Genomic DNA, 25,027 nt, shown 5'->3' on the forward strand with positions numbered 1-25,027 from the left:
AGGATTCACAGATTAATTAAAGAACTTAATGGGTCTTAATTAATTCTAACTCCACGAAAGTAGGATTAGTTTGATTAAGGCACTCTTTGTCTCACTCGAAAGGGAATTCAAAGGATTTAAGAATTAATCTCCTTAAAACCCATTAGTTTCATAAGATTGGATAACCAATTTAAAATCCCAAAATAGCTCGAATATGAAATCCCGAACTCCGGAATCGCCTTTTTACCATTGTTAATTTCTAATCGAATTTAATTACTTACCATTTTAAATCTTGCCATATTTGAATTTGCTTATTTCAATTTGATGCAATTTTAGTTTAATTAATACATTGTTGAATAGAATATTAAATTTGCACATTTAGATTTCGTATTCCATTACCCATTAATTCATTATTTTAATTTCATGAATACTTCAATTTAGTCAACTTTTATATCGAAAATTCAATCATTAACACAACTCCTCGTGGGATCGATATTTTTCTATACTACTTGTACGACCCGTGCACTTGCGGTTGGGACGCATCAAGCCCCTATAACTATCATTTTATTATAAAATTATTTAAACGAACTCTAAAATTTCTAAAATCCTCTCCCGCGTCCTTAACAATATTATGAAGCTAATACAAAAGAATTTATAATTTTCTAACTACCCACGAATATCTTATAGATTTTTATTCTAAATTTGGCACTAGGTAATTAAAGAATCTTACGGTTTGGATTTACTTATGCCAATTCTAACGCTTAGAATGCATCCGGGGCATATGAAAATGGTGGAGTAGACTATAACTTCAACCCAAATTGAAAGTTGTTCCGGCAGCCTGTCTGTCCGGTTCGAAAATACAGACTCGAGTAATGATCGAATTTCTGTGAAATAAAAGTACTTATGTGAAGTCCACAACACCAGGAGTTAGAATAAAATTGTTACAAAATTAAATAAGCTCATTTGGAGCTTAGAAAAATACTGCAAAATTCAAGAGACCCACCGAAATTTTAGTATCATAAAATTTTGAAATTTATATGGTTGCGAAACTCTCATCTATTAGAGCACGCCGGTACTCTAAGAATTTTTGTGGGGTTTTCAGTTTTAGAGAAATTTAGCCCAAAATGCAAAATAAGCTAAAACTTTCTGAACAAAAATTGGATAAACTGCTTAATGAAAATGGGTATTCTTGGCATCTATGGAAAGTTCTTGAGGAGTAGAAGGGATTTGGGATAAGACCCCATTCGATTGGTAGCCGGATCGGCCGGATTTTGGCTAGAAAAATGAAGAGACACGTTGCACGAAGGAAGAAGCTTGGGCTCATTTTCCGGCTTCCTAGGGCGGCGGCCGCCGAGGGGGAGGCATGGGGGTGGTGTGCCGGTGACTAGAGAAGGAAGGGGAGGTGGTCGGCCGGTTGGAGGAAGAGGGAGGAGAGAGAGGTTGCCGCATGGAGGAAAAGGAGGGGAAAAGAAAAAGGAAAGAGACTGGTTCGATTCGATCGATCCTATTCGGTCTGATTTAATTCATCCGATTCAGAATACTCAAAATTAAATTTTTACTTTGCTTTATGACTCAAAATGAGATTCAAAAATTCTAAAAAAATTTCAGAAAACTCAGAAAAATTTTTAAAGTTCAAATATATTTTTTGATTTTGCCACATGGTCTTTAAATTAATTTTTAAAAATCAATAAAATTTGTTGTCTTAAGAAAATCAAACATAGTTTTTTAAATTCATAAAAATTTCAAATAATTTTGATAATTTTAATAAAATTAAATATTAATATTTATACATAAAATAATTATTTATAGATTATAATTTTTTTTAATATTAAGATTTTTTCTTCTATTCCTTTTACTATTTATAAAAAATTCATTTTTTTAGAGTTTATAATCGTCCCTCTTAATAATACATTCTCTAAGGATAAATATAGTCCAAGGTGAGGATGACGTCAAGTTATCATGCCCTTTATACCTTGGGCGACACACGTGCTACAATCGTAAGGACAAAGGGTTGCGATACCTGAAGTAGTATTTCTACATCCCCCTGACCAAATCCACCCATATTAGGATTACTAGTTAATGGTTGATCAAGTTTGATGGATTTGCCTTTTGAAATAAAAACTTCTGATCCTAGAGGTATAATATCAATCACTTGACTTTAGTCTTTATATTTTCCTTCTATTAAGTTATTTAATTTCTCCGTCAAATTTTTCATTATTCATATCATTCAAATTACTATTTAGTTTCTTTATTTTAAGAAAATTAATTAATTAATCTCTGTATTTTAAAAAATACTACCATTTAGTCCCTCTATTTTAGTGAAACTAATTTGTTAGTCTATGTATTTTAAACGTACAGTATTGAAAATATGTTATTAGATAAAAATAGAAAATTTATTATGTGGAGACTAACTATGAATTTATATTTTTTTAAAAATTTTCAATTTCTTAAATATTTTTTTATTGATAAATAATTTTTCTTAATTAGTTAGAAATTTAAAGAAATTGATTAATTTTTTTGTGTAAACAACTTGTATCATTTTTATCAACAGTTGAAAATAAAGAGAGAATGAGAAAAGAATAGTGTGAGCATAAAGGAAAAAAAAATGTGGATAGAGAAAGAAAAAAAAAGTGGATAGAGAAAGAAAAAAAAAGGAGATAAGAGAAAAGAATAGAGAGGATTAGAATAATTTAGGCATAAAAAATAATTATGAAACTAAATAGTTAATGAAATCAAATTATAAAAATTAATTAATATATTTTATTTAAAATATAAAAATCAATTTATTAATTTTATTAAAATAAAAAAATTAAATAATAATTTAATAATGTTAGTTAATGAAAAAAATTAATAGAGGATTAAAGTGTTTAATAAAAATAAAATATATAAAATAAATAATATATTTTTTAAATATAAAATTAAATAATTAATTTTATTATATATATATATATATATATCCGTCATTTTTGGTTGATGAATTATTAAAAAAAAATTCTCTAATTAGAAATGACGTGGCTCAACCAATTAACTAGGTGTAATAAAACTGATAATGCTAATTTCACGTGCACCGACTCTAGACGAGTGAAGCGCAAAAAAAGAATCGCTGTCCTTGCCGTGCTTTTCCTTTTTTTTTTTTTTTTTATTTTACTTTGTGCTTTGTGAGCAGTAGTTCCAGTTCCCAAATTCCAACTCAACTGTCCCCCTTCACACTCGCTCGCTCCGATACCTATGAGCCATGGCCTCATCTTTAAGCTAACCATTTAAGTCGCTTGTACAGTTTCACTTCACTTCTCTTTAATCTGAAACAACAACAAAACAAAATTTCAAACAGCAACCAAATCTCCCATCTTTCCATTTAATGGCCGATTGGGGGCCGGTATTGATTGGTGTGGTTCTGTTCGTGCTGCTGACTCCGGGACTTCTCTTTCAGATTCCCGGACACAGCCGCCACCTGGAGTTTGGAAGCATGAAAACTAACGGCAAGGCTATTGCTGTTCACACTCTCATCTTTTTCACTCTCTACGCTATTCTCATCTTGGCTGTTCATGTTCACATCTATACTGGATGATCATGAAACAATACTCAACCGGTAAGTCTCTGCGACCACCTTGTTCTGCATCATGGAGATCTGTGCCTGCCATGCCTTGTCTTTCTTTTTTCTTTTTTTTTCCTCTCTTTTTTTTCCTTTGGATAAAAAGAGATGGTCTATCGTTGTAACTGACTATGTTTTATGAAGTATGTTTGGCTGCTAATTAATTTGATTACTCAGACAGAATTGCAGAACAAAGCTAAGATCATAGATCTTTCATTTGGGAATTGGGAATAGGGAATAAAAGCAGCTAGTGATTTTTCATTTTCATTTTGATTTCACTTGCTTGGTAGTTGAAACTCTCGATTCGATAAACATTAGTGTTTCTCCTAAACATATTAGCTTTGTTGGAAAATAATCATTGAATTCTTTCATATTCAGAATTGATTAAAAAAAATATTTTTTATCAACCCAAAAAAAAATCAATTAAATTAAAGTTCTCAAAAAAAAAATCAACTAAATTAAATCTTATTCTAGTTTCTAAACAGGGAGATTACATTTGCAGAGGTACTGATTAGTGATTAATTAGCTAGTGGAGTAAGCAGACTGGGAAAAAAAAAAAGTAAAAATGAAGAGCTACGTGTGGGGAAATTTTTGCCTAAACTTGATTTATTGAGTATTTAAGATGCGTGATATATTTATGTATTAGTTAGTTAGTTACATGATCAACAAATCCAGGTAAATTTTTCACGGAAATTGCATTTCAGTAAGGGATTTAAATTGCTGGCCGCTATGAGATTATTCTATATATATATATATATGTGTGTGTGTGTGTGTGTGAGGGAAAAAATAATGAGAGAAAAACATCATATAATGAGTAAAAGTATGTAAATGTGATGTTGTTGTTAAAACTCAAGGCTTTCAAGTTGGATAATTGATTAACAAGTGGATGTGACAGAGCAAAGCAGGGAAGAGTATATAGAAAAGGTAATACAATAGGAAAGAAATTAAGAGAGATAGAGAGAGAGAAGCCAACCTTGGCTGAGTAGTTGTATTGCAATCATTTAACATGTATATGGATACCAACTGCAATTATCAAGATAGTGATTATGCAAAAATATATTACAGCATGAACCAGAATGGAGATTCCACTTGTGCTCATGTTCCCAAATTCTACCACCCTTATCCTTGCTGGTAGCTGGAATAATAGACCCGGTGACAATAGGATGAACAAAACCACTGCTACAACAACTGGTCCCCAATCGGCACTCATCTCTCTCTCTCTCTCTTTCTGACACGCAAACAGCCTCTTGGAAGGAGATGTCGAATTTTTGGAATCTCTCGCTTCAAGAAAACATGAGCAAAGACAGGGATGTGCATTCAAATATGTAGGAGGGCCTTCTGAGAGGAATGAGACTAATTTTCTTCCTGATTAAGGAGATGGTGATGCGAAACTTAGTGAGAAAGAAGAGGATAGGTTTAAAGGGGAGTAAAGGTATGCGTCTGCGGTGGGTTTCCTTTATGGGTATGTAAAGAAAGAAAGACAGAAAGAAAGAAAGAAAGAAAGAAGCTAACTTTTCTTTCACCCACTACAAATAATTACTCGTTGGAAGGCTTCTTTTTTCTGGCTTTAGAGATTGATGAAGATGAGGATCCTTTATTAAAGAAACCATAATAAAAGAAACAAATTAGGGCCGAGCATGTTCAAAGTTCCTCCTCTTAGCTGATCTTAGGTGTAACGCAAATGCTTTGAGTGGTGTATTATTACTATTATAATTGTGTTCAGTGCATGGAAGATTTTAAAATATATCAAGAGTATTAAAAAATAGTATTTTTATAAAAATAAATATAATTTCTTTCTTAATTTTAAAGATGGGTCTCATGGGTCGTGTGAGAAATGGTGTATAAACACCAAATGTTCCCAATAATTCGTCTTCAGATTTAGATGCTTTCTATTTTTTCGTTGGTTTATCTTCTTTAAAACCAAAGATCAGTCTTCTTTGAGAAATTATTGAGTATACCTATTACACATATTTGAATATAAAAATCTCATCTTTATAAAATAAAAAAATATATTTTATTTAAAAAAAATTCTACTTTTTAATATTTCCGATTTATATAATAATTCTCCATCTTCTTGATCTGTGACAAATGACAAAAGCAAAAGATTAATGACAATGTGCTCATGTCCATTGATAAGTTAAAACCTCACCTTTGAATGGTGAAGGGCGTTTATATGCAGAAAATTCTGAATTCTTTACATTAGGCTAAACCGAACGGTTATATATGATTTTTTATGTGGGATTTATTATGTTTTTAATTAATTAAAATAATAATTAATAATTTATTAAGTGTACACACTCGATTAATAGAAAAAAATTATATAATAAGATTAATATATATATATAATAATTTTATTGTAATCATCTATTATAATTAAACTATTATATATATAATAGTTACACCAAATAAAAATTCGGGTAATGGGCACCAATCAGCTTGCTAAGTTCACCATACACCACCCGACTTGGTGTAGGCGGATTGATGCCTACCATTATGTCCAGGATTTGATGCACTGCGATTCTGGCTGATTCTGAGCGACTGTTAATAGTAAGAGATATTATTTAATGATTTTATTGTAAGTATAATAAATTTATCATAATTATTGTAAACTTTATCATAGTTAATAATTAAAATTAAATTACTATACATACAATACAATAAATTTGTTATAAAATTTTCCTGATTATAGGCAATACTGATTTACAGTTGAGCGAGTCAATTGGTCTAACTTATTTGTTTTTTTCAATTTTCATATATATATATATATATATATATATATATATATATATATATAAAATTATTCATATAACTCCATTAAAATTATCTTCTACTCATTAAAATTTTCAAAATATTATTATATTTATTAAATTTAGGCTTATTAGTTAATTTGACAATTATTATATATATTGTACAATAATTAATATTTAGATTAATTATTATTATATTTATTGTCTTGACAATTAAAAATATAGTGTATTTATTAATTTGTTTACTTGTGAAATTGGCATTAATGTTATCTATTACAATTGCAAGTGTTAGAAAAGTTATTTTCCACAATATAATTATGAAATTTGGATTGCGAAATTGAATGAGAGATCGTTGAATGATTTTTTTAATTGCATATATTAAAATGTGTTTTTACATAACATTGATAAATGAAGCAATCAAGTAATGCTTTCAGAAAATCAAAACTCATATAAGACAATTGTAAATTTAAGGTTATAACAAGAATTTATTATTTTATAAAATTATTTTCTTTTTACTTAATTATTCTTATATATTGAAAATTTACATACATTATTATATTTTTCTTTCAATAAATAATTTATGATTATATATAATATTTTTTTTCTTCAAAATTGAATAAAATAATTTTTTTGACTTCATAACTCAATTTTCTAGCTTCGCTCCTGATTATAGGCCTAGTATTTAATTTATGCACCTAAACCAGGCATCATGATAAATTATCAAAATGTGCATTCATTGTATATAAGCAGGCAAGCCCTAAGTGAGAGTTATTTTCTTTTTCTTCGTCAACCCGTCAATCCTTTTCTGCATATAATTATCTTTTCCCCAACATATCATATTAACTGATTCAAGTATCGAAGCAACTTCTCTAGAGTACTCCACCTAAATCACCTTAGATATCTCCTATTTTTTCCCTTTTGCTTGCTACGTGTTCATAGAAAGTTTTATGCTTCCTCAAGATGGAAGAAACTTGTTACTTTACTCCTGTTAACTGTTGGGGGCTTCGGCATTTTCTTTAATGCCCAAGTACTTAATTCCCAAGCATGTTCCTCAATAACAGGACCAAATCCATGTCGGTATATCCAAAGCTCTCACAGCAACAAAACAAGTTGCTAGCCCAGCTAATTAGTTGTGTTTTGGTGAGCTAATCAGCATCTCTAAATATTTACCGATGCAAAAGGAAGAGTCATCCCTTGCGTTGCTAAAAATATCATTGACACAAATATTAGTGACGCAATTTGATTAATGTGGCGACAACTTATGGCCAATGCATCTCAAAAATGCCAATCAGATCCCTATAGCTTCTCCAATCCCTTACTCGCCATCAACAACACACCCTAAAAAAAAAAAAACAGCAATGGTATTTTGCTATTCTATTTACCAAATTCTCATATACCCTCACTCTCCGGTACCGCTTCTCACTATGCATTTCCCCGGCCTCACTTCAATTCTCAAACTATATATTGTGGGCAAGTTCATCAATTCCGATCCTCTAGGACCAGAAAGAGTTAAATTATGCTAAGTTTGAACAATCCAAAGTAGGTTAATTCAAGATTCAAAGTGAATACAAAATCTTAAAATTACTCGTTGTGACTAAATTTCTGTAGGGCTTTAGTCCCCTCCAGCGTTCCTATAAATGATGGGACAAAGTAAATGAAGAAAGCATATTAGAAGCAAGTAAATGAGAAAGCGAAATGGGAGGTACTTGTAAATTTGAAGAATTCCTAATGATGCAACGAAAATTAACGCCTGGAGATTTTCTCGTCTAACCCATCTTTAAATTCTCAATCCAACAACTCTTTCTCATTTTGAAAAGAACCAGAAAAGCAAAGGACCCATGAATTGAATAGTGGCCAGAACCCATTGAATGATGGTGTGAAGTCGCAATCAAATATTAACTTCTTCTATTCATAATGCTTCAAAGGCACGAGCAATTATAATTATTGCAATCTAAACCAGAAAAATTAGAACATTGAATACCCTTTAATTCACAAACATGTACACGTACTTGAATATTAGGTGTTAGGAGATAATAATTCTACTCTTAACTAGCAGATAATGGTAATCGGAGTACAACAGAATCATATAATGATAGAAAATAAAAGGGCGTAGCAATTAATTACCGATCTCACCTGGCTTGGTGAGACCTTTCTCAGCATTTGCAATCATATTATATCCAATCCTATAACCGAGACCATAAATTGAAACCAAGGACCAAGCATTTTGGTCTCCATCCCCTTTAATTAATGAATTAAAACCATCATTTCCTACCCGAACTCTTCCAAATCGATGGCCATGTCGAGTGACAATGAAAAAAAAAAAAAAGTAATTATGATTATATTTATTTTTATATATAATGGACATTATATTAATTAAAGTATAATTAATTATATAATATAATTATTATTTTATTATATTCAAATTATTTTATTCAATTAAATAGAATAACAAAATATATAATTATTTTACCTCTTTGATTATGTCTTATCAAATGTATTGAATTCAAAGTTATAATGTATTGAATTCGAATTTTGACAAGAGTTAATTGAGATAATAAAGTACAGTAACAAACATCTTGAGAAATTTCTTAAAATAGTCGCAATCAGTTTGGAAAGAAATCCTTACAAGAACAATAATATAGATTTGGTCACACGTAATAACCAAAGCAAGAGCCGTCGAGAGAGAGAAGATCAATAAGCCGTCTGACAAGAAATATAAAGAGGCCAGCGTCGTTTAATCCAATGATATTTTTAACTTTTTCTTTGTGTCCTTAATAGTTTATTTCTTGCTTATTGTGTTTCTCCACCCTCCACCATCTCTCTCCATTATGCATTTTTTTCCCCCAAAAACTTATATCCAATTACATATTCTAATTTGCAGTCATGGCGGATTGGGGGCCAGTTGTGGTAGCAGTGGTTCTTTTTGTGGTGCTATCCCCAGGGTTGCTCTTCCAGCTACCAGGAAAGGGGCGAGTGGTGGAGTTCGGTAACATGCAAACCAGTGGAGCTTCTGTCTTTGTCCATACCATCATCTTCTTTGGCCTCATCACCATTTTCCTCATCGCCATTGGTGTTCACATCACCACAGGATAATTCATTTATATATATCTATGCAAATACTCAAATTATTACTTGTATTATTCCTCTCTAGCTGCTGTATTTGGCTGGTATTCTCCGATAAGCTGATTCTCTCAGAATAGATTACTATGCTTCTATTGTGGTTTTTAAGTGCTTTGAATTGTTTCTTTTCCTAGTAAGTAAGCTCTTGGTCTAATTCTATATGTCTGTTTTAATTTCTTTATTTTCCTTTTATATGTTCTTCATTTTCTACATGCTTTGATTAATTATTTTGTTTAGACATATTATAAGATCACAGCTGATATTATATATATTATTTTCCTTTACTTACTGAGTTTAATGGTTATGTTGCATAATTAAAACTAATGTTTATTTATTTATTTATTTATAAATTAATTGAGATTTAATTTAATTAATTATTATTATTAGGATGCACTAATACTAAATTATGTCCACTGAGACTACATCCCTTTTCCAAACAATAATTTAAACTGAAATAATCAACTGAATTAAAATAAAGGTAAGAGAAATTTTATAAATAATGATTTAAAAAAAATAAAATTATAATTCTTTACTCAAAATATAATTAGTATAAAATCCTTTTAATATACTTGATAATATAAAATAATGTAAAAACATTAAGTAAAAATATAATTAAAGATTGAGTATTTCTAAAATAAAAAATATAATTTACTAATATATCTGATAAATTATTTTTAAAAAATTACATGGAAATAAAATTGAAAATGTCTCATGAATTTAACATTTTAAAGGGGACTCATAATATATCAAATTTTAATTCTTAACTCTAGCAATAGGCCTAATAAAAATTAAATTTATAATTAAAAATAAATTAAAAAAAATTTCAAACTCAGTTGAGTTAAGATGAAATTATAAGCATTATCCAATAGTAGTAAATAATTTAAATTAAAAAAGTTAAAATGAAATTTTAAAATTAGTTAAAATAAAATTTTTAATTTAAGCATTATCAAATATCAATATTTAAATTATAATTATATAGAGATAAGTTAAAAAGAAATTTTTAGATAAAATTATTATTTTCAATTAATGATAGATGTCAAATTTTGATTAATTATTTTTGTGATTAATTGTTTTTGGGTCTTTATATATATATATATATTAGATTATAATAGATTAGATATAATAATTATATTATATTAGATGGCCTATCCTTTTAATATTATTAATTATTAATTATATATTTAAACTTTTTATATTAATGTTAATTATAAAAAAATATTTCTATTTTTTTAAAGACAAAGAAAATTAAAATTTAGAAGTGAACATGTGATATGTCTATATTCAATTATAAAGAACTATAAAGCAATCATATTTTATATTTGATAAATTGTTTATGTCAAGTATTTTTTATACAATATTTATTTGAAATTATATTAACTATATATTTTAAAAATACCATAATTTGAAAACTTTTAAAATATGTAATAAATATAATTTTTATTTATATTAATTATACCTTATATGTACTATCTATAAAATAAATTATTAATTTCTTTTAAAAAATATATAATTCTTAATATATATATATATATATATATATATATATATATATATATATATATATATATATATATAGACATATATCATATTTATATTAAATATATTCTCTTTCATTTTATCATATATTGAAAATTTAAATAATAATAATAATAATAATAATAATAATAATAATAATAATAATAATAATAAATTTAAAGATAAAATTATTAAATTAAGCATTATCTAATATTAATAATTAAATTTATAATTGAAAAAAAATAGATTAAAATGAAATTTTTAAAAAATTATTATTTTTGAATAATGTCATATATTAAAAATGGTGGAAATAAGAATCAAATTTTGTTTAATAGTTTTTGAATTTATATATATATATATATATATATATATATATATATATATATATATATATATATATATGACAAATTTGAAATATGTAATAATTATAATTTTTGTTCATATTTTATTTTGAAATTATAATATTTATTCATACTAGTTATATTTTATATGTGCTATTAATAAAATAAATTATTAATTCCTTATATATATATACACTTTGAAATTATATTTATATTAAATATATTATATATTTTAAGATCAAATTCTCAAGTTATGCATAATTTAATGCAATAATTAGATTTATAATGAAGATAAGCTAAAATTTTTAAATATTTTAAACTTTTTAAATTCTAAATATTTTAAAATTTTTTGTCAAAATTATTATTTTTAATTATGCCTATGTAAATTAATGATAAATACAAGTATCAAGTTTTTGTTAACTATTTTTGAATCTTTAGTTTTCATATATATACTAATTAAATGCTTGTGTGTTACTTAATATATTTAAAATTATACTTTTTAATATAATCTTAATTTTTTAATTGAAATATAAAATTTTTAAATTTTATAATAAAATAATTTAAGTTTAATTAAATATACTATCATTTTCAGATTTTAAAATATCAAAATTTTTATATTCTCTTAATATATTAAAAAAATAATATATTCAAATATTATCTTTATTTAATATTATGATATTATTCTAAAAAATAATATCAATAATTACATAAGCATAAAAATATACAAGTGTATGTTATATAAACTTATAAGTATAGGAAATAAATATATGTTTATATATTATAACTTACTTAGCAATAATAATTACTTATTATAGTGCTGAGAGGATAATTATTTAATAATTTATAACTTATGTATACATAATTAATAAATTTAATAATTTTATTATAATTTAAAGTAATTAAATAATTAATTATTAAAAAATAAAAAAATTATTATAAAATTAAATTAATTATATTTTATAAAAAAATTATCACTTAAAATGTTACATGACAAGTTGTTTAAAGGGTTTAATAATTTTTTTTTCTTATTTATTTGATATATATATATATTTTTTGAAAAGATCAGCACATAAACTAGCCGTGCTTGTAGCCTGTTTTGGGCCTGCTTTAATTTGTTGGGTTAGGCTGCCGGAAAAAAAGAGAAACTAGGTGGATTCAAGAATTTACCAGACATGAAAATCTCGTTTTGACATTAAAAATTCCAGATTCTTGTTCCAGTAAACAACAATAAAAAGCTGGAAACCTCCGAGTTGGAGAAACGAAGGCATGCTATAGTTGAGGACTAAAAAGACGATTGCTTCCTTGTGCTGTTTCATGAGAAGAAGAGAGTAAGCTTTCTCAAAAAATTCAATAAAACTTAATGTAAATGGATATTTCAAGAAACGCTGGTTTTCGTTTCTCCGAGCAAATTCCAACAACATATAATTTAACAATCCCAAATCAAAATTTAAATTATTAATAACAAATTCAAAGCACAAATCTTTGACAGTGACAAACAACAAATGTAAGTGTACAATTCGTATCACAATTCAATAATTAACAGCAAATGAAAATAGCTTACGACAAAAGAAATGAGAAGACCGCGAGCAAGAGAGGCGACAACAAATGAAAGTTGAAGAAATTAAGAAAATGAAATGGAGATCAATAAAGATGAAAATGGAGTCAAAAGGGTTCAGATAGTGAGGAGTCGACAGGGACAATTACAAGCTTTTTGTTTCAACTCAATCTTTGACATGAAAGCTAACAGAAAATTTCAACCTTAGGGGAAGCAATCTCATGCCAAATCCAAGAAGAAAGATTTGAAGGCTGGGCAATCCACTCACACAAAACTGACTTAACTGAGAAATTCCCTCTAGTATCAAATTTACAAATTAAGCGATCATTTTTAGTTCCACTGAGGTTGAAGACATCAATCATATATTCGCATGAATCAGGTTGTTCACCAAAATTTCTTTCCCACACAAACAACCTCCTCCTCCAATTAAGCTGCCAACTCCAAACAAATTCATTCCAGTTTCCCATTTCAGCAATAAAGCAGTCTTTATTTAGCAGCCAAACTAAAAAGGCAAGGAAGATATTTTTCAGAGGAGATTGACTAATTAACCCAAGGGTCATGCCAGAATTTAACAAGGACACCATTTCCAGCCAAGTTTCTGAATCTCCAGATAAAATGGACCTTTACATCCCTCCAAAGAGAAGATGCCAGATATATGCACTCTAAAATGAGTGCTTACCCAAGAAATTTAAAGAGCAAGGTTCTATTTTTAGTTAAACACTTACCAACCCAAGATCACCCCTACAATTTGTCCAAAATAATTCTACTCCAAAATCAAATTTATAAATTAAATTACTCTTTTAAAATGCAAAAGTAGAAACTTTCATAACCCAAGGAATTTGATTCCAATATGCATGCAGATGAAGCCCTCTTTTGGCGACTGATTAAAAGAAATATATATGTAACGAAAAATTCCATCCACCATTCTTATAAGCTTTTAGCAATGAAATAGAGCAGAGATATTTCTCACTAATTTCCATATTTAATTTTGTAGTAAGGCACATCGATATAGATCAAGGATCAAATGAATTAATTAAGGTAAAATATTTCTGACCAACCTCAATAATTAACTTCATTAAGCAGTACAAACGCATTAGCCCAGCTATAGACCCTGAACTATATATTTCTTTATTAATCGATCCTGATTCGCATACGTAGCAGGATATAAGTTAAATATTAATTAATTATCTTGATTTTACTGAAAATTTTCATGCTTGATTCTTTCCGAGTTGCTTCGTTCAAGCTTGAAACGTTCTTGAACAGAAGAGATGTAAGAAGCAGCCTTGATATCCACACTTTCATCACCAGGGACTCCATATACCTTATCGAACGGGGTCAACTTATCTCGATTGCTGTCAGGTGCTGGTGGTATTATGAAAGAGACCTTATTCTGCTTTGGTGGAGCAATGATATAGTCCTGGTGGACGAAAAACCCCACAGAAGGAGTTGAAGGAGAAGACTGACTGGGCTTAATGACCTTGCTGCTGGTATACTGCAGGTTTGGTGAAGAAGGCTTGGGCGACCGGTAGAATGGCATCAACTTGCCCTTCATGAACCCTCTGCGCTTGCGGTTGGACTCCATGTGATGATGTGCAATAACCTGAAATAGCTTAATATCACTAAACTAAGTAATGGTGATTATTCCAGTGGAGGAGATGGGGTGTATATATAATACTTTTCTGGGGTTACAGATAGACATTGGAATTCTGGATTCTGGAGGGTATTGTGGTCCCTATCAAAGCTAAATATCTTGGAAGCATAATCTTTCCCCATATCTGGGATTTATGGTTAAGATATATATTCCATTTAATAATTAATTAAAACCAGTTGAATTAAAAGTTACCTTTTAAGATGTGGGAAAAAAAAAAAGATAAAGAAAAACTACTCTTATGCTTCCACCACAATCATTTAGGTGCTATTTTATTATTTTTATTATTATTTTGTGACAGTTAATTCAAATGAGATTTTATGCGTATATTAAATTAGTATAGAAAAAAAAATTATATTATATAGAGAATAGCAACTTATGTATTTTATATTTAGTGAATCAAATTGAGAGGATTCAGATTATTTGAATTCGAGTTATACTTTTTCATTTGATTACTAATATAAAATGCATTATTTTATTGTGAATATATTGACAGCTTTTAATATTTGTTCAAGCCTCAAAGAATTTAGTTTCGTTTATTGGATAGTGACAAAATCTAATAATCTATAATTATATATATATATATATATATATATATATATATATATATATATATTTTTTTTTTTTTTTTCTTTTATGTGTAGTATTGCTTTGTCATAAGGACACAGAGAAAATGAATATGGTCTTATTCAATATTAAAAGCTAATTGAAGAGGAGAAAGGATTATTCAAATCTTTATATTTAGAAATCTTATTTTATATCTAATTAATGCGGGAAATTCCTTTTTCATATTTAGATATAAATATTCAGAGTATAAAGTTTATAAGATTGAATATCTACGAGTGGTACAACATTTAGATAAGAATTAACTCTAATACTGACCTAATTTAAGAAAGGGATTGCTAAGATTTTATATTTAGAAATCCAGTCAATGTGAGACAACAAAGGATAAGGTAAGAATAGATAAACGCATTGTCAACTTCAGGATCCACTTGTAATTAAGTGGCAGTAAATGGACTAAGAATCGTAGGAGGGTTTGTATAGTATAGTGAATTAGATTTCTAGTTTAGTTTATGCTCAAGGCATATTCCAACGAAATGAATGTGTAATGGTTACCTTTTCATTTTCTAATGGATAATTTTACTATTTGTACATTGCAAAGTGCTGTCCTAGTTGAGAACAAAATTCAACAATTTCCACGACCGATAAGAACAGTGTCTCTTTCAGCACTTTCCCAACTCCCATTCAGAGAAAACTTTTTCAAAAGGGGAAAAAAATATGCAAATTTAGTGAAAGAGATTGGAGATTAACAATCTTGTGTCCAAAAAATTTGCTTTGGCTTAACATTACGTTTGATTTCAAAATATAAACAATGTAACTAATATTCGTTTAATTGTTTGAAGAAACTTCATGAGTTGAATAATTCTTTCGAATGCATTCATGCAACCAATTGAAGTATTTTATCCTTAGTTGCATGGACATATTCTGCACCAAATCATCAACTCGATACAATCTTTTGATCCGATTGAGAAACGCTATAGGCCTTTTGACATTGAGGTTCAAGGAATTAAAAAAAAAAATGCTATTCTCAAAAAATCATTTTAAATATTAAAAAAAATTAAAAATTATTTTATTATTTTTATGTTTTTATGATTAAAACATGTAAAATTTTATTTTAAATTAAATTTTATGATAATTTTTTTTAAAAAAATTTTATTTAAATTTAATTTATCGTATACTTAACACAAAATATATATATTAAAATTTATATATAAAATAAGTGAGATATATGTATTTACATTTTAAATCTATAATAAAGTAGACATAAATAAATCTTTTCAATTGTTTTGACGAACTGAATGACCTATATAACGCCATGTAATAGAAGTACTTAATTATGATGTATAAATGACGTGCGCGTATGCTTTATGGTTTTATACTTTTTGTACGATAGATTGAGCTACGGTTAAGGGTAGTTATGCAAGTTGGCTTGGTTTGCTTTGCTCAAACATGCACTAGACAGCGATAACGTTATCATGTTCGTGGAATAGTCATGGAAAAGATATTCCAACTGACTGTCACGTCTCTACAATACCACTACTCCTCATTTTGTTGGGATTCCTAGCTAGGGCTTTTTTCATTTACAAAAGCAGAAAATTCTTTAATCACCTCTTTTAAATTTTTAATAAACCCATTTTTAATATTTCAAAAACTTTAAATTCTTAACTATTTAAATTACAAGACAGATGCTTAACTGTTATTTTTATATAATAAAGATTTGAATTTATTAAAAAAATTGCGATTTATTAAATATATATGACAATTTGGTCTTGGTCAGAGTTGTGTAAATGATTATATACAAATATTACAAATGCAAATTCTTGTGTAGTTTGAGCTGAAGAATATTTTTTTTGGGGTAATATACCCATTTTATATAGGTATTTTAAGATAGTTTTGCATCCATTTTGTCTTTTTTAGTTTAGCAATTTTATGCTTTTAATGCTTATTTTAGTTAATTTATTAATTTTAGTTTCATTATATTTGATGTTTAGAATTTTAATATTTTTGATAGGTTTTAATAAGGTTTAAAGGCAAAAAGATCCATATAGAAGGAATTCAAAGTGATTTGGAAGCTTAAAGTAGTGTGAAAAATGAAAAAAAATTTGCCTAAGGAAGAAGACTAGCCGAGATTTTCAAGGGCTTCAACATGCCCTGTGTTGAAGGTCGTATGAAGAAAAGAGTCGACCAGCAGGAATCCACACGAGGCATGTAAATTCAACACTGGGTCGTGCAGACAGAGATTTTGGAATAAAACACGCTGAAAGTTTCAAAAACTTTAACATGCCCTGTGTAGTGGGTCGTGTAAACAGAGATTTTAGAACAAAATCTGTCGAAAGTTTCAAGGACTTCAACATGCCCCGTGTAGCTGGTCGTGCAGAATCCAAAGGCTCCTCCTCCGAATCAACATGAGGCATGTGAAAAATAACTTGAATTAACATGAGGCATGTGAGATGGCGCTGACAGATTTGCTGACATGGAAAAATGTTCTCTTTTCACATCTTTTACACTTTTTGTCTTTATTCCTTTAGAGACCATTTTTAGGGCAAAGCTTAAGGGAATATATAAGTATCATATTCTCATTTTTACCATAAGGAGAAAGAGAGAGAAAAATCAAAAGAGGAAGGAAAGAAGGAACCATGCCATTTTCGGAGGAAGAACACCTGCAGAATGATGTTTCCAGCTTCCATTTTCAGAGATTTAGATTCTCTTCTTCTGGGTTCTTTTATTTTAGTCTTATTTTCATATTTTCTTGCTCTATTTCGTACTTACCACTTGTAAATACAAGCATGAGTGAGTAGATACCTAGGATTTTAGAGTTGGGTATAATAATTTAAGTTTTATTTGTGGATTTGAACTGGTTTTAATCAGATTTTAGTATATATAAGTTTTGATTCTTATCTTGTGTGCTTATTTACATACACATTGTTGGTACCCTTTGAGTTTTATTCTTGATCTTAGATTGAAGAACCAAGAGGTGAAAATCTATGATAGATAATCAAGATAATGAACTTAATCACCTAGTGTTAGAAATAAACTAGTGGGTTAAGAGAAATTTCAAGTTGATTAAAGTACTTAAAAGGTTTTTGGTAATTAAACATCGCATGAGAATGGGATTTAGTTTCCTTTAAAACACTCTTTAGTTTGCTTGAAAGAGAAATTAAAGGAAATCATAATCAACTTCCTTCAAACTTGTATTTTCCTTAATCTTGGCTTTGCCTATCCAAATCCCAATGAAATTTACTTCATGAACCTTAAATCTGGAATCAATTTTTGCCATTAATTAATTAAATCTTTAATTACTTGCTAAAATTTTAGTAAATTACTATAGTGCTTAGAATTTTAATTGCTTAATTTATTATAATTTTCTTATTTTTTCAATTTAATTTACTGCTTCTTTTACTCTAATTTTTTGCACACATTATCAATAGCCCAAATAATCGTGACTTTTATAGTTTGGTATTCAAACAACAAATCTTTGTGGATGATATCTTTTCTTTACTACTAGATAGACCCGTATACTTGTGGAGTACGCATCAAGTTTTTGGCGTCGTTCCCAGGGATTTATTTTTGTTTGATGTTAGATGATTGATTGTTTGGTTAATTTGGGCACTTTATTTTTTATTTTAATTTCTTTTCTTTATCATTTTACTTTGAGATTTTCTTGTTTTGGTTTTTCAGGTACATATCTTTTATATGAGAAGGACAAAAAGTGCAGAAATTAATTTAATTTTTGATCCTGAGATTGAAAAGACAGCTAAAGCTTTAAGAGCAGAGTGTAAAAGAAGAAAAGCTGAACTCAAAATTCAAAGACAGCAAGAACAACAACAAGAGCAATAAGTGATAGAAGCTATGGCAAACAACAACAACAACAGATCAATTAAGGATCATGCTTTTCCTAGTTTTGAATATTTTAGACCAAGTATTATAAGGCCTAGAGTGGAAGCGAACAACTTTGAGTTGAAGCCCTCACTTTGTCAAATGGTTCAACAATCATAGTTTGGGGGAGGTCCTACTGAGAGTCCACATGTGCACCTTGCACATTTTCTTGAAATTAGTGACATGCTAAAGATAAATGGAGTGTCAGATAATGCCATCTGGTTGAGATTATTTCCTTTTTCTTTGAAGGATCGTGCTAGGGAGTGGTTGCATTCATTACCTCCGGGTTCAATAACTACTTGGGATGAGTTGTCACAAGCTTTCTTGGCTCAATACTTTCCTCCTAGCAAGACTGCAAAATTGAGAAATGAATTAACTTCTTTCAGACTAAGGGATGATGAGAGTCTCTATGAAGCTTAGGAGAGATACAAGGATCTTCAAAGGAGATGTCCACATCATGGAATCCCTAAATGGGTGCTAGTTTAACATTTCTACAATGGTGTTTCTCCAGTAATTAGAAGTATAATTGATGCATCTTCAAGAGGTGATCTTATAGAAAAGTCAGAAGACGAAGCTTATTCAGCATTGGATAAAATTGCGTACAACAATTATCTATGGAGCTGTGAAAGGAATGAAATGAAGAAGCCATCAGATGGTGTATATGAGTTAGATGCCATGAGTAAGTTCAATGCCAAATTTGATGCTTTAACGAGAAAAATTAGTAAGTTAAGCATGAAGGTTGATTCTTCAATTGGAGGATCTAGTCATGTAGAAGATGTTAGTGCAAGAAATATGCATTGTATCAATGATTTTCCTTCTTATGGGCAAGAATTTGGAAATGAGCAAGTTGATTTTGTTGGGAATTACAATCAGAAGCCAGTTGGTAATCCTTTTTTTTACTACATATAATCCAGCAAGGAGGAATCACCCTAACTTTTTCTTGGGGAGGTCGACAAGGACAACAGTAGCAGAATTATCAATAACCTCCTAATTTCTAGCAACAACAGCAGAATTTTTAATAAAATAGAGTACCACCTGGATTTCCACCACAAAGGAATCAAAATGCACTTGTTCCATAACCACCAATTTAGTCTTCAGACCAAGATTCAATTTTGAAGTCTATGATGGAGAATTTCTTAACTGCTCAACAAAAATAAGGAGAAATGATTCAACAATTAACTTCAAGGAAGACCAGCTTGCCACTCATAACAGGACGTTGGAAAACCAAATAGCTCAACAAGCAAGCTCTTTTAGCAAAGCACAAGGAAAACTTCCAAGTCAACCAGAGAATCCTAGAGAACATTGTAAGGCAGTGATCCTAAGGAGTGGGAAAATTGTGGGAGATGAAAAGAAAGATGAGGTAGAAGAGGAAAGAAGAAAGAAGATGAAGACAAGAATGAATCTACTTCACATCATGATGAAGTTAATAAGGAAGCAAACAAGAAGAAGGAAGTTGAAAAAGAAGAAGAAGAAAAGTATGTGCCTTCACCACCGTACAAACCACCATTGCCATATCCTCAGAGGTTTTAGAAAGCAAAGCTAGATAAGCAGTTTGAGAAATTTTTGGAAGTTTTGAAGAAATTATACATTAACATTCCATTTACAGATGCAATTTCTCAAATGCCCTCATATGCTAAGTTCTTGAAAGAAATTTTATCAAACAAGAGGAGACTAGAAGATTATGAAACTGTGGCATTAACAGAGGAGTGTAGTGCTCTCTTGCAGAATAAGCTCCCACTGAAATTGAAGGTTCTAGGAAGTTTCTCTATTCCTTGTATTAGGGATACTAGCATTGACAAAGCATTGTGTGATCTTGGAGCTAGTATAAGTTTAATGCCACTCTTTATTTGTGAAAAGTTGCAGGTTGGAGAATTGAAGCCAACAACCATTTCTTTGCAACTAGCTGATAGATCTATCAAATATCCAGTAGGAATTTTGGAGAATGTACCCTTAAAAGTTGGGAAATTTTTCATTCCTGTGGATTTTGTGGTTCTTGAAATGGAAGAGGATATTCATATACCTATCATTTTAGGAAGGCCATTTTTAGCCACAGCCGGGGCTATAATTGATGTGAAGAATGATAGACTGACATTAAAAGTTGGAGAAGAGTAGGTGGAATTTAATTTGAATGAAGCTTTAAAGAAACATCATGAAGTTGACCCTTGTTTAAGGGTAGATGTTATTGATGAGATTGTGGAAGAAGAATTTAGAAAAAGATATCCTGAGGACCCTTTGGAGAATTGTTTGGTACATAGTAAAACAACAAAGGATGAAAATCCTGAAGTTGCAGCTTTTGCTCAAATTTTGAAAGCTACTCAAGAAGTTGTAGGAGATCAAGTTTTGCAAGTTGAAGAGTTGAAACATAAAGTTGCACAACCACCTTTGCTAGATGAGAAGGAAGCACCACAGGTATACCTCAAACCACTTCCATCTACATTAAGGTATGCTTTTCTTGGACCTAATTCAACTTATCCTATCATTATTAGTGCAAGTTTGAGTGATGTACAAGTTGAAAAATTGTTGAGAGAGTTAAGAGCACATAGGAAAGTTATTGGTTACACCATTGATGATATCAAGGGTATAAGCCCTACCTTGTGCATGCATAGGATTCTTTTAGAAGATAATTTTAAAGCCACCATAGAACATCAAAGACGGTTGAATCCTAATATGAAAGAGGTGGTGAAAAAAGAAGTCTTAAAACTGCTTGAAGCTGGGATCATTTATCCTATTTCTGATAGTAGTTGGGTTAACCCAGTTCATGTAGTTCCAAAGAAAGGAGGTGTGACCATTGTGAAAAATGAAAACAATGAGTTGATACTTACTAGAATTGTCACAGGATGGAGGATGTACATAGATTACAGAAAGCTTAATAGTGCTACTAGGAAAGACCATTTTCCTTTGCCTTTTATTGATCAAATGTTAGAGAGGTTAGCAAAATATTCATATTTTTGTTATTTGGATGGGTATTCTGGTTTTTTCCAAATCCCAATACATCTTAGTGATCAAGAGAAAACCACATTCACATGTCCATATGGCACGTTTGCATATAGAAGAATGCCTTTTGGCTTATGTAATGCACCAGCTACTTTTCAACGGTGTATGATGGCTATTTTCTCTGATTTTATTGATAAAATTATGAAAGTTTTCATGGATGATTTTTCTGTATATGGTTTTTCTTTTGATAATTGTCTATCTAACCTCTCTAAGGTGCTTAAAAGATGTGAAGAAACAGATTTAGTGCTAAATTGCGAGAAATGTCATTTTATGGTGCAAGAAGGCATTGTTCTTGGACATTTGATATCACATAGAGGAATTGAAGTAGACAAGGCTAAAGTAAAAGTGATTGAGAAGATGCCTCCACAAACTTTAGTGAAAGGAATTAGAAGTTTTCTTGGGCATGCTGGTTTCTACAGGCGATTTATAAAGGATTTTTAAAAAATTGCTAAACCTCTTATAAATTTGTTAAATCATGATGGTCCTTTTAATTTTGACAAAGCTTGTTTTGATTCTTTTAACAGGTTAAAGGAAGCTCTAACAACAACCCCTATTATGCAACCTCCATATTGGTCATTGCTATTTGAGGTTATGTGTGATGCTAGTGACTTTACTGTGGGAGCTGTACTTGGTCAGAAAAAAGAGAAGAGGTCTTATGCAATCTATTATGCCAGCAAAACTTTAGATGATGCTCAAGTAAATTATGCCACGACTGAAAAGGAATTATTTACTGTGGAAAAGTTTAGATCATATCTGGTTGGATCAAAAGTGATTGTCTATACAGACCATGCTGCCTTAAGATATTTGATGAATAAAAAAGAAGCAAAGCCAAGATTGATAAGATGGGTTCTATTGCTACAGGAGTTTGATTTACAAACTAAAGATAAAAAGGGAGCTGAAAACGTTGTAGCGGATCATTTATCAAGGATTAAGTATGAGAGTAAAGATGGAAATGAAGAGGAATTGCCAATTGATGAGTTTTTCTCGAATGAGCAATTGCTAGTTGTTGTTGCTGCATTGCCATGGTTTGCAGATTTTGTCAATTACCAGTCATGTAGAGTTTTCCCACCAGATTTGAGCTATCAACAGACAAAGAAATTTTTGCATGATGTGAAATTTTATACATGGGAGGATCCATTATTATTTAAGAGATGTAATGATGGCCTAGTTAGAAGGTGCGTGCCTGAAGAGGAAATAGGAAATATTTTAGAGCATTGTCATTTTTTTGACTATGGCGGTCATTTCAATGTGGATAAAACAGTGGCTAAAGTACTTCAAGCTGGATTTTATTGGCCACACATGTTCAAAATTGTGAGAGAATTTATTTTAAGATGTGATAGATGTCAAAGAGTGGGGAATATCTCAATGAAAAATGAAATGCCACAACAAGGAATTTTGGAGATTGAGTTATTTGATGTTTGGGGCATAGATTTCATGGGACCATCCCATCATCTTTTGGCAATAAAATATATTTTGGTAGGTGTGAATTATGTGTCAAAATGGGTTGAGGCCATTGCTTCCCTTACAAATGATGCAAAGGTAGCAGTGAAATTTTTGAAGAAGTTCATTTTCACTAGATTTGGAGTGCCAAGAGTTATAATCAGTGATGGTGGATCTTATTTCTGCAATAAACAATTTGAGAATCTTTTGAAGAAATATGGGGTTACTCATAAGGTAGCTACACCTTACCATCCTCAGACCAGTGGGCAAGTTGAAGTATCTAATAGGGAATTGAAGAGAATTTAAAAAAAAAAAAATTAATCATTCAAGGAAGGATTGGTCATTGAGGCTAGATGATGCATTATGGGCATACAGGACAGCTTACAAGACACCCATTGGAATTACACCTTTTAAGGTAGTCTATGGGAAATCATGTCATTTGCCAGTTGGGTTGGAACACAAAACATATTGGGCAATCCAAATTTTGAATTTTGATTTAAAAAGTGCAGAAAAGAAAAGATTGCTTCAATTAAATGAACTTGAAGAGATAATGTTGGATGCATATGAGAATGCCAGGATTTTTAAGGAAAGGATTAGATTTTGGCATGATAAGTATATTAAAAGAAAGGAGTTTAAAGAGGGTGACTTCGTTCTATTGTATAATTCTAGACTTAGACTCTTTCCTGGGAAGTTGAAATCAAGATGGTCTGGTCCTTTCAAGGTTGTCAAAGTTTATCCCCATGGAGCTGTGGATATTTGGAGTGAAAATTCTAGGATTTTTAAATTTAATGGTCAAAGTCTCAAGATTTATATCATAGGCCAGCTCATTGAGAAGGGAACAAGTTGTTTCCTTGATGATCCACCAATTCACTAAATTAAGGAGGGTCAAGCTAATGACCTAAAATTAGCGCTCTTTGGGAGGCACCCCAAAATTTTTCCTTATACTTAATTTTTTTTATTTTTTTTTTTCATTTGATACCCCATTGAACTCAAATTTGACATTGAAATTTCTTTCTGCAGGTTAATGGAGATTTTTAAGCAAATGTGTAAGCTGAATTAAAGGAATAAGTGTTTGGGAAGTTGCTAAACCTTCTATTTGTCTTCCATGATGCATATTATTCTTAACAAAGTCAAATCTAAACTAATTTGAGCTTTAAGTCTGATTGCAGCAACATGGTGGAGTGAAAGGCCATTTTTGTTGCAACATTTTGAGGAAATTGGTGAGAAATATAGGAACTTTCATGGTAATCAATAGCAACATGCTTTTGATTTTACTTTTTGAGTAATTAATTTTGATGTACTGCACTGAGATTGACATATTTGCCATTAGATATTTTGTGAAATTTCATGATACAATTCTGCAGAAATTTAGTCATGTGAACAGTGTCTGTAGAAGAATTTTATTCCTTATTCATGAATTTTTTTTTTAATGATAAGTTTGGGGTTGAATTTGAGTGTTATTACTTGTGGTGTGATTGTTAATGTGAATATTACTTGAATAATGTTTTAGTTTATGTTTGGGGGACTAATGGATTTTAATTATTCTTAGCGATTAATTGGGTTTCAATTGGGTTTTAAGTGAAATTTTTATGCAAATTGTGTTTTGGATTTGGTTTTAGTGTGTTTAGGATCACATTTTTGGGTTGTATATCAGGTCAT

The 25,027-nt window shown here is 29.8% G+C and overlaps 4 protein-coding genes and 1 non-coding gene across 5 annotated transcripts; 2 read left to right on the forward strand and 3 right to left on the reverse strand.

Annotated features, from left to right (window-relative positions):
• The first annotated feature begins 3,144 nt into the window (after nt 1-3,144).
• LOC110641394 (uncharacterized) lies at nt 3,145-5,203 on the forward strand. The gene is made up of 2 exons (XM_058141016.1): nt 3,145-3,568; nt 4,637-5,203. The coding sequence occupies exon 1, from the start codon at nt 3,338-3,340 to the stop codon at nt 3,545-3,547; it is 210 nt and encodes a 69-aa protein (XP_057996999.1). The 5' UTR covers nt 3,145-3,337; the 3' UTR covers nt 3,548-3,568; nt 4,637-5,203.
• LOC110641392 (uncharacterized) lies at nt 4,526-4,781 on the reverse strand. The gene has a single exon (XM_058141015.1). The coding sequence runs from the start codon at nt 4,779-4,781 to the stop codon at nt 4,569-4,571; it is 213 nt and encodes a 70-aa protein (XP_057996998.1). The 3' UTR covers nt 4,526-4,568.
• Nucleotides 5,204-9,103: 3,900 nt separating the features above from the next.
• On the forward strand, nt 9,104-9,722 carry LOC110641381 (uncharacterized). The gene has a single exon (XM_058141017.1). The coding sequence runs from the start codon at nt 9,202-9,204 to the stop codon at nt 9,409-9,411; it is 210 nt and encodes a 69-aa protein (XP_057997000.1). The 5' UTR covers nt 9,104-9,201; the 3' UTR covers nt 9,412-9,722.
• A 4,159-nt stretch (nt 9,723-13,881) lies between these two features.
• On the reverse strand, nt 13,882-14,479 carry LOC110641383 (uncharacterized). The gene has a single exon (XM_021793082.2). It carries the CDS (start codon nt 14,429-14,431, stop codon nt 14,045-14,047), a length of 387 nt encoding a protein of 128 aa, XP_021648774.2. The 5' UTR covers nt 14,432-14,479; the 3' UTR covers nt 13,882-14,044.
• A 4,812-nt stretch (nt 14,480-19,291) lies between these two features.
• On the reverse strand, nt 19,292-19,398 carry LOC131176259 (small nucleolar RNA R71). The gene has a single exon (XR_009146383.1). It is a non-coding gene; the product is annotated as a small nucleolar RNA R71 (small nucleolar RNA).
• Nucleotides 19,399-25,027: the final 5,629 nt, after the last annotated feature.

This window comes from Hevea brasiliensis, chromosome 18 (assembly GCF_030052815.1).
Source record: "Hevea brasiliensis isolate MT/VB/25A 57/8 chromosome 18, ASM3005281v1, whole genome shotgun sequence".
Taxonomy (NCBI): Eukaryota; Viridiplantae; Streptophyta; class Magnoliopsida; order Malpighiales; family Euphorbiaceae; genus Hevea; species Hevea brasiliensis.

Excerpts from the sequence above, each read along its gene's own strand:
- LOC110641394 (XM_058141016.1), top strand. The coding sequence starts at position 3,338 with ATGGCCGATTGGGGGCCGGTATTGATTGGTGTGGTTCTGTTCGTGCTG.
- LOC110641392 (XM_058141015.1), bottom strand. The coding sequence starts at position 4,781 with ATGAGTGCCGATTGGGGACCAGTTGTTGTAGCAGTGGTTTTGTTCATC.
- LOC110641381 (XM_058141017.1), top strand. The coding sequence starts at position 9,202 with ATGGCGGATTGGGGGCCAGTTGTGGTAGCAGTGGTTCTTTTTGTGGTG.
- LOC110641383 (XM_021793082.2), bottom strand. The coding sequence starts at position 14,431 with ATGGAGTCCAACCGCAAGCGCAGAGGGTTCATGAAGGGCAAGTTGATG.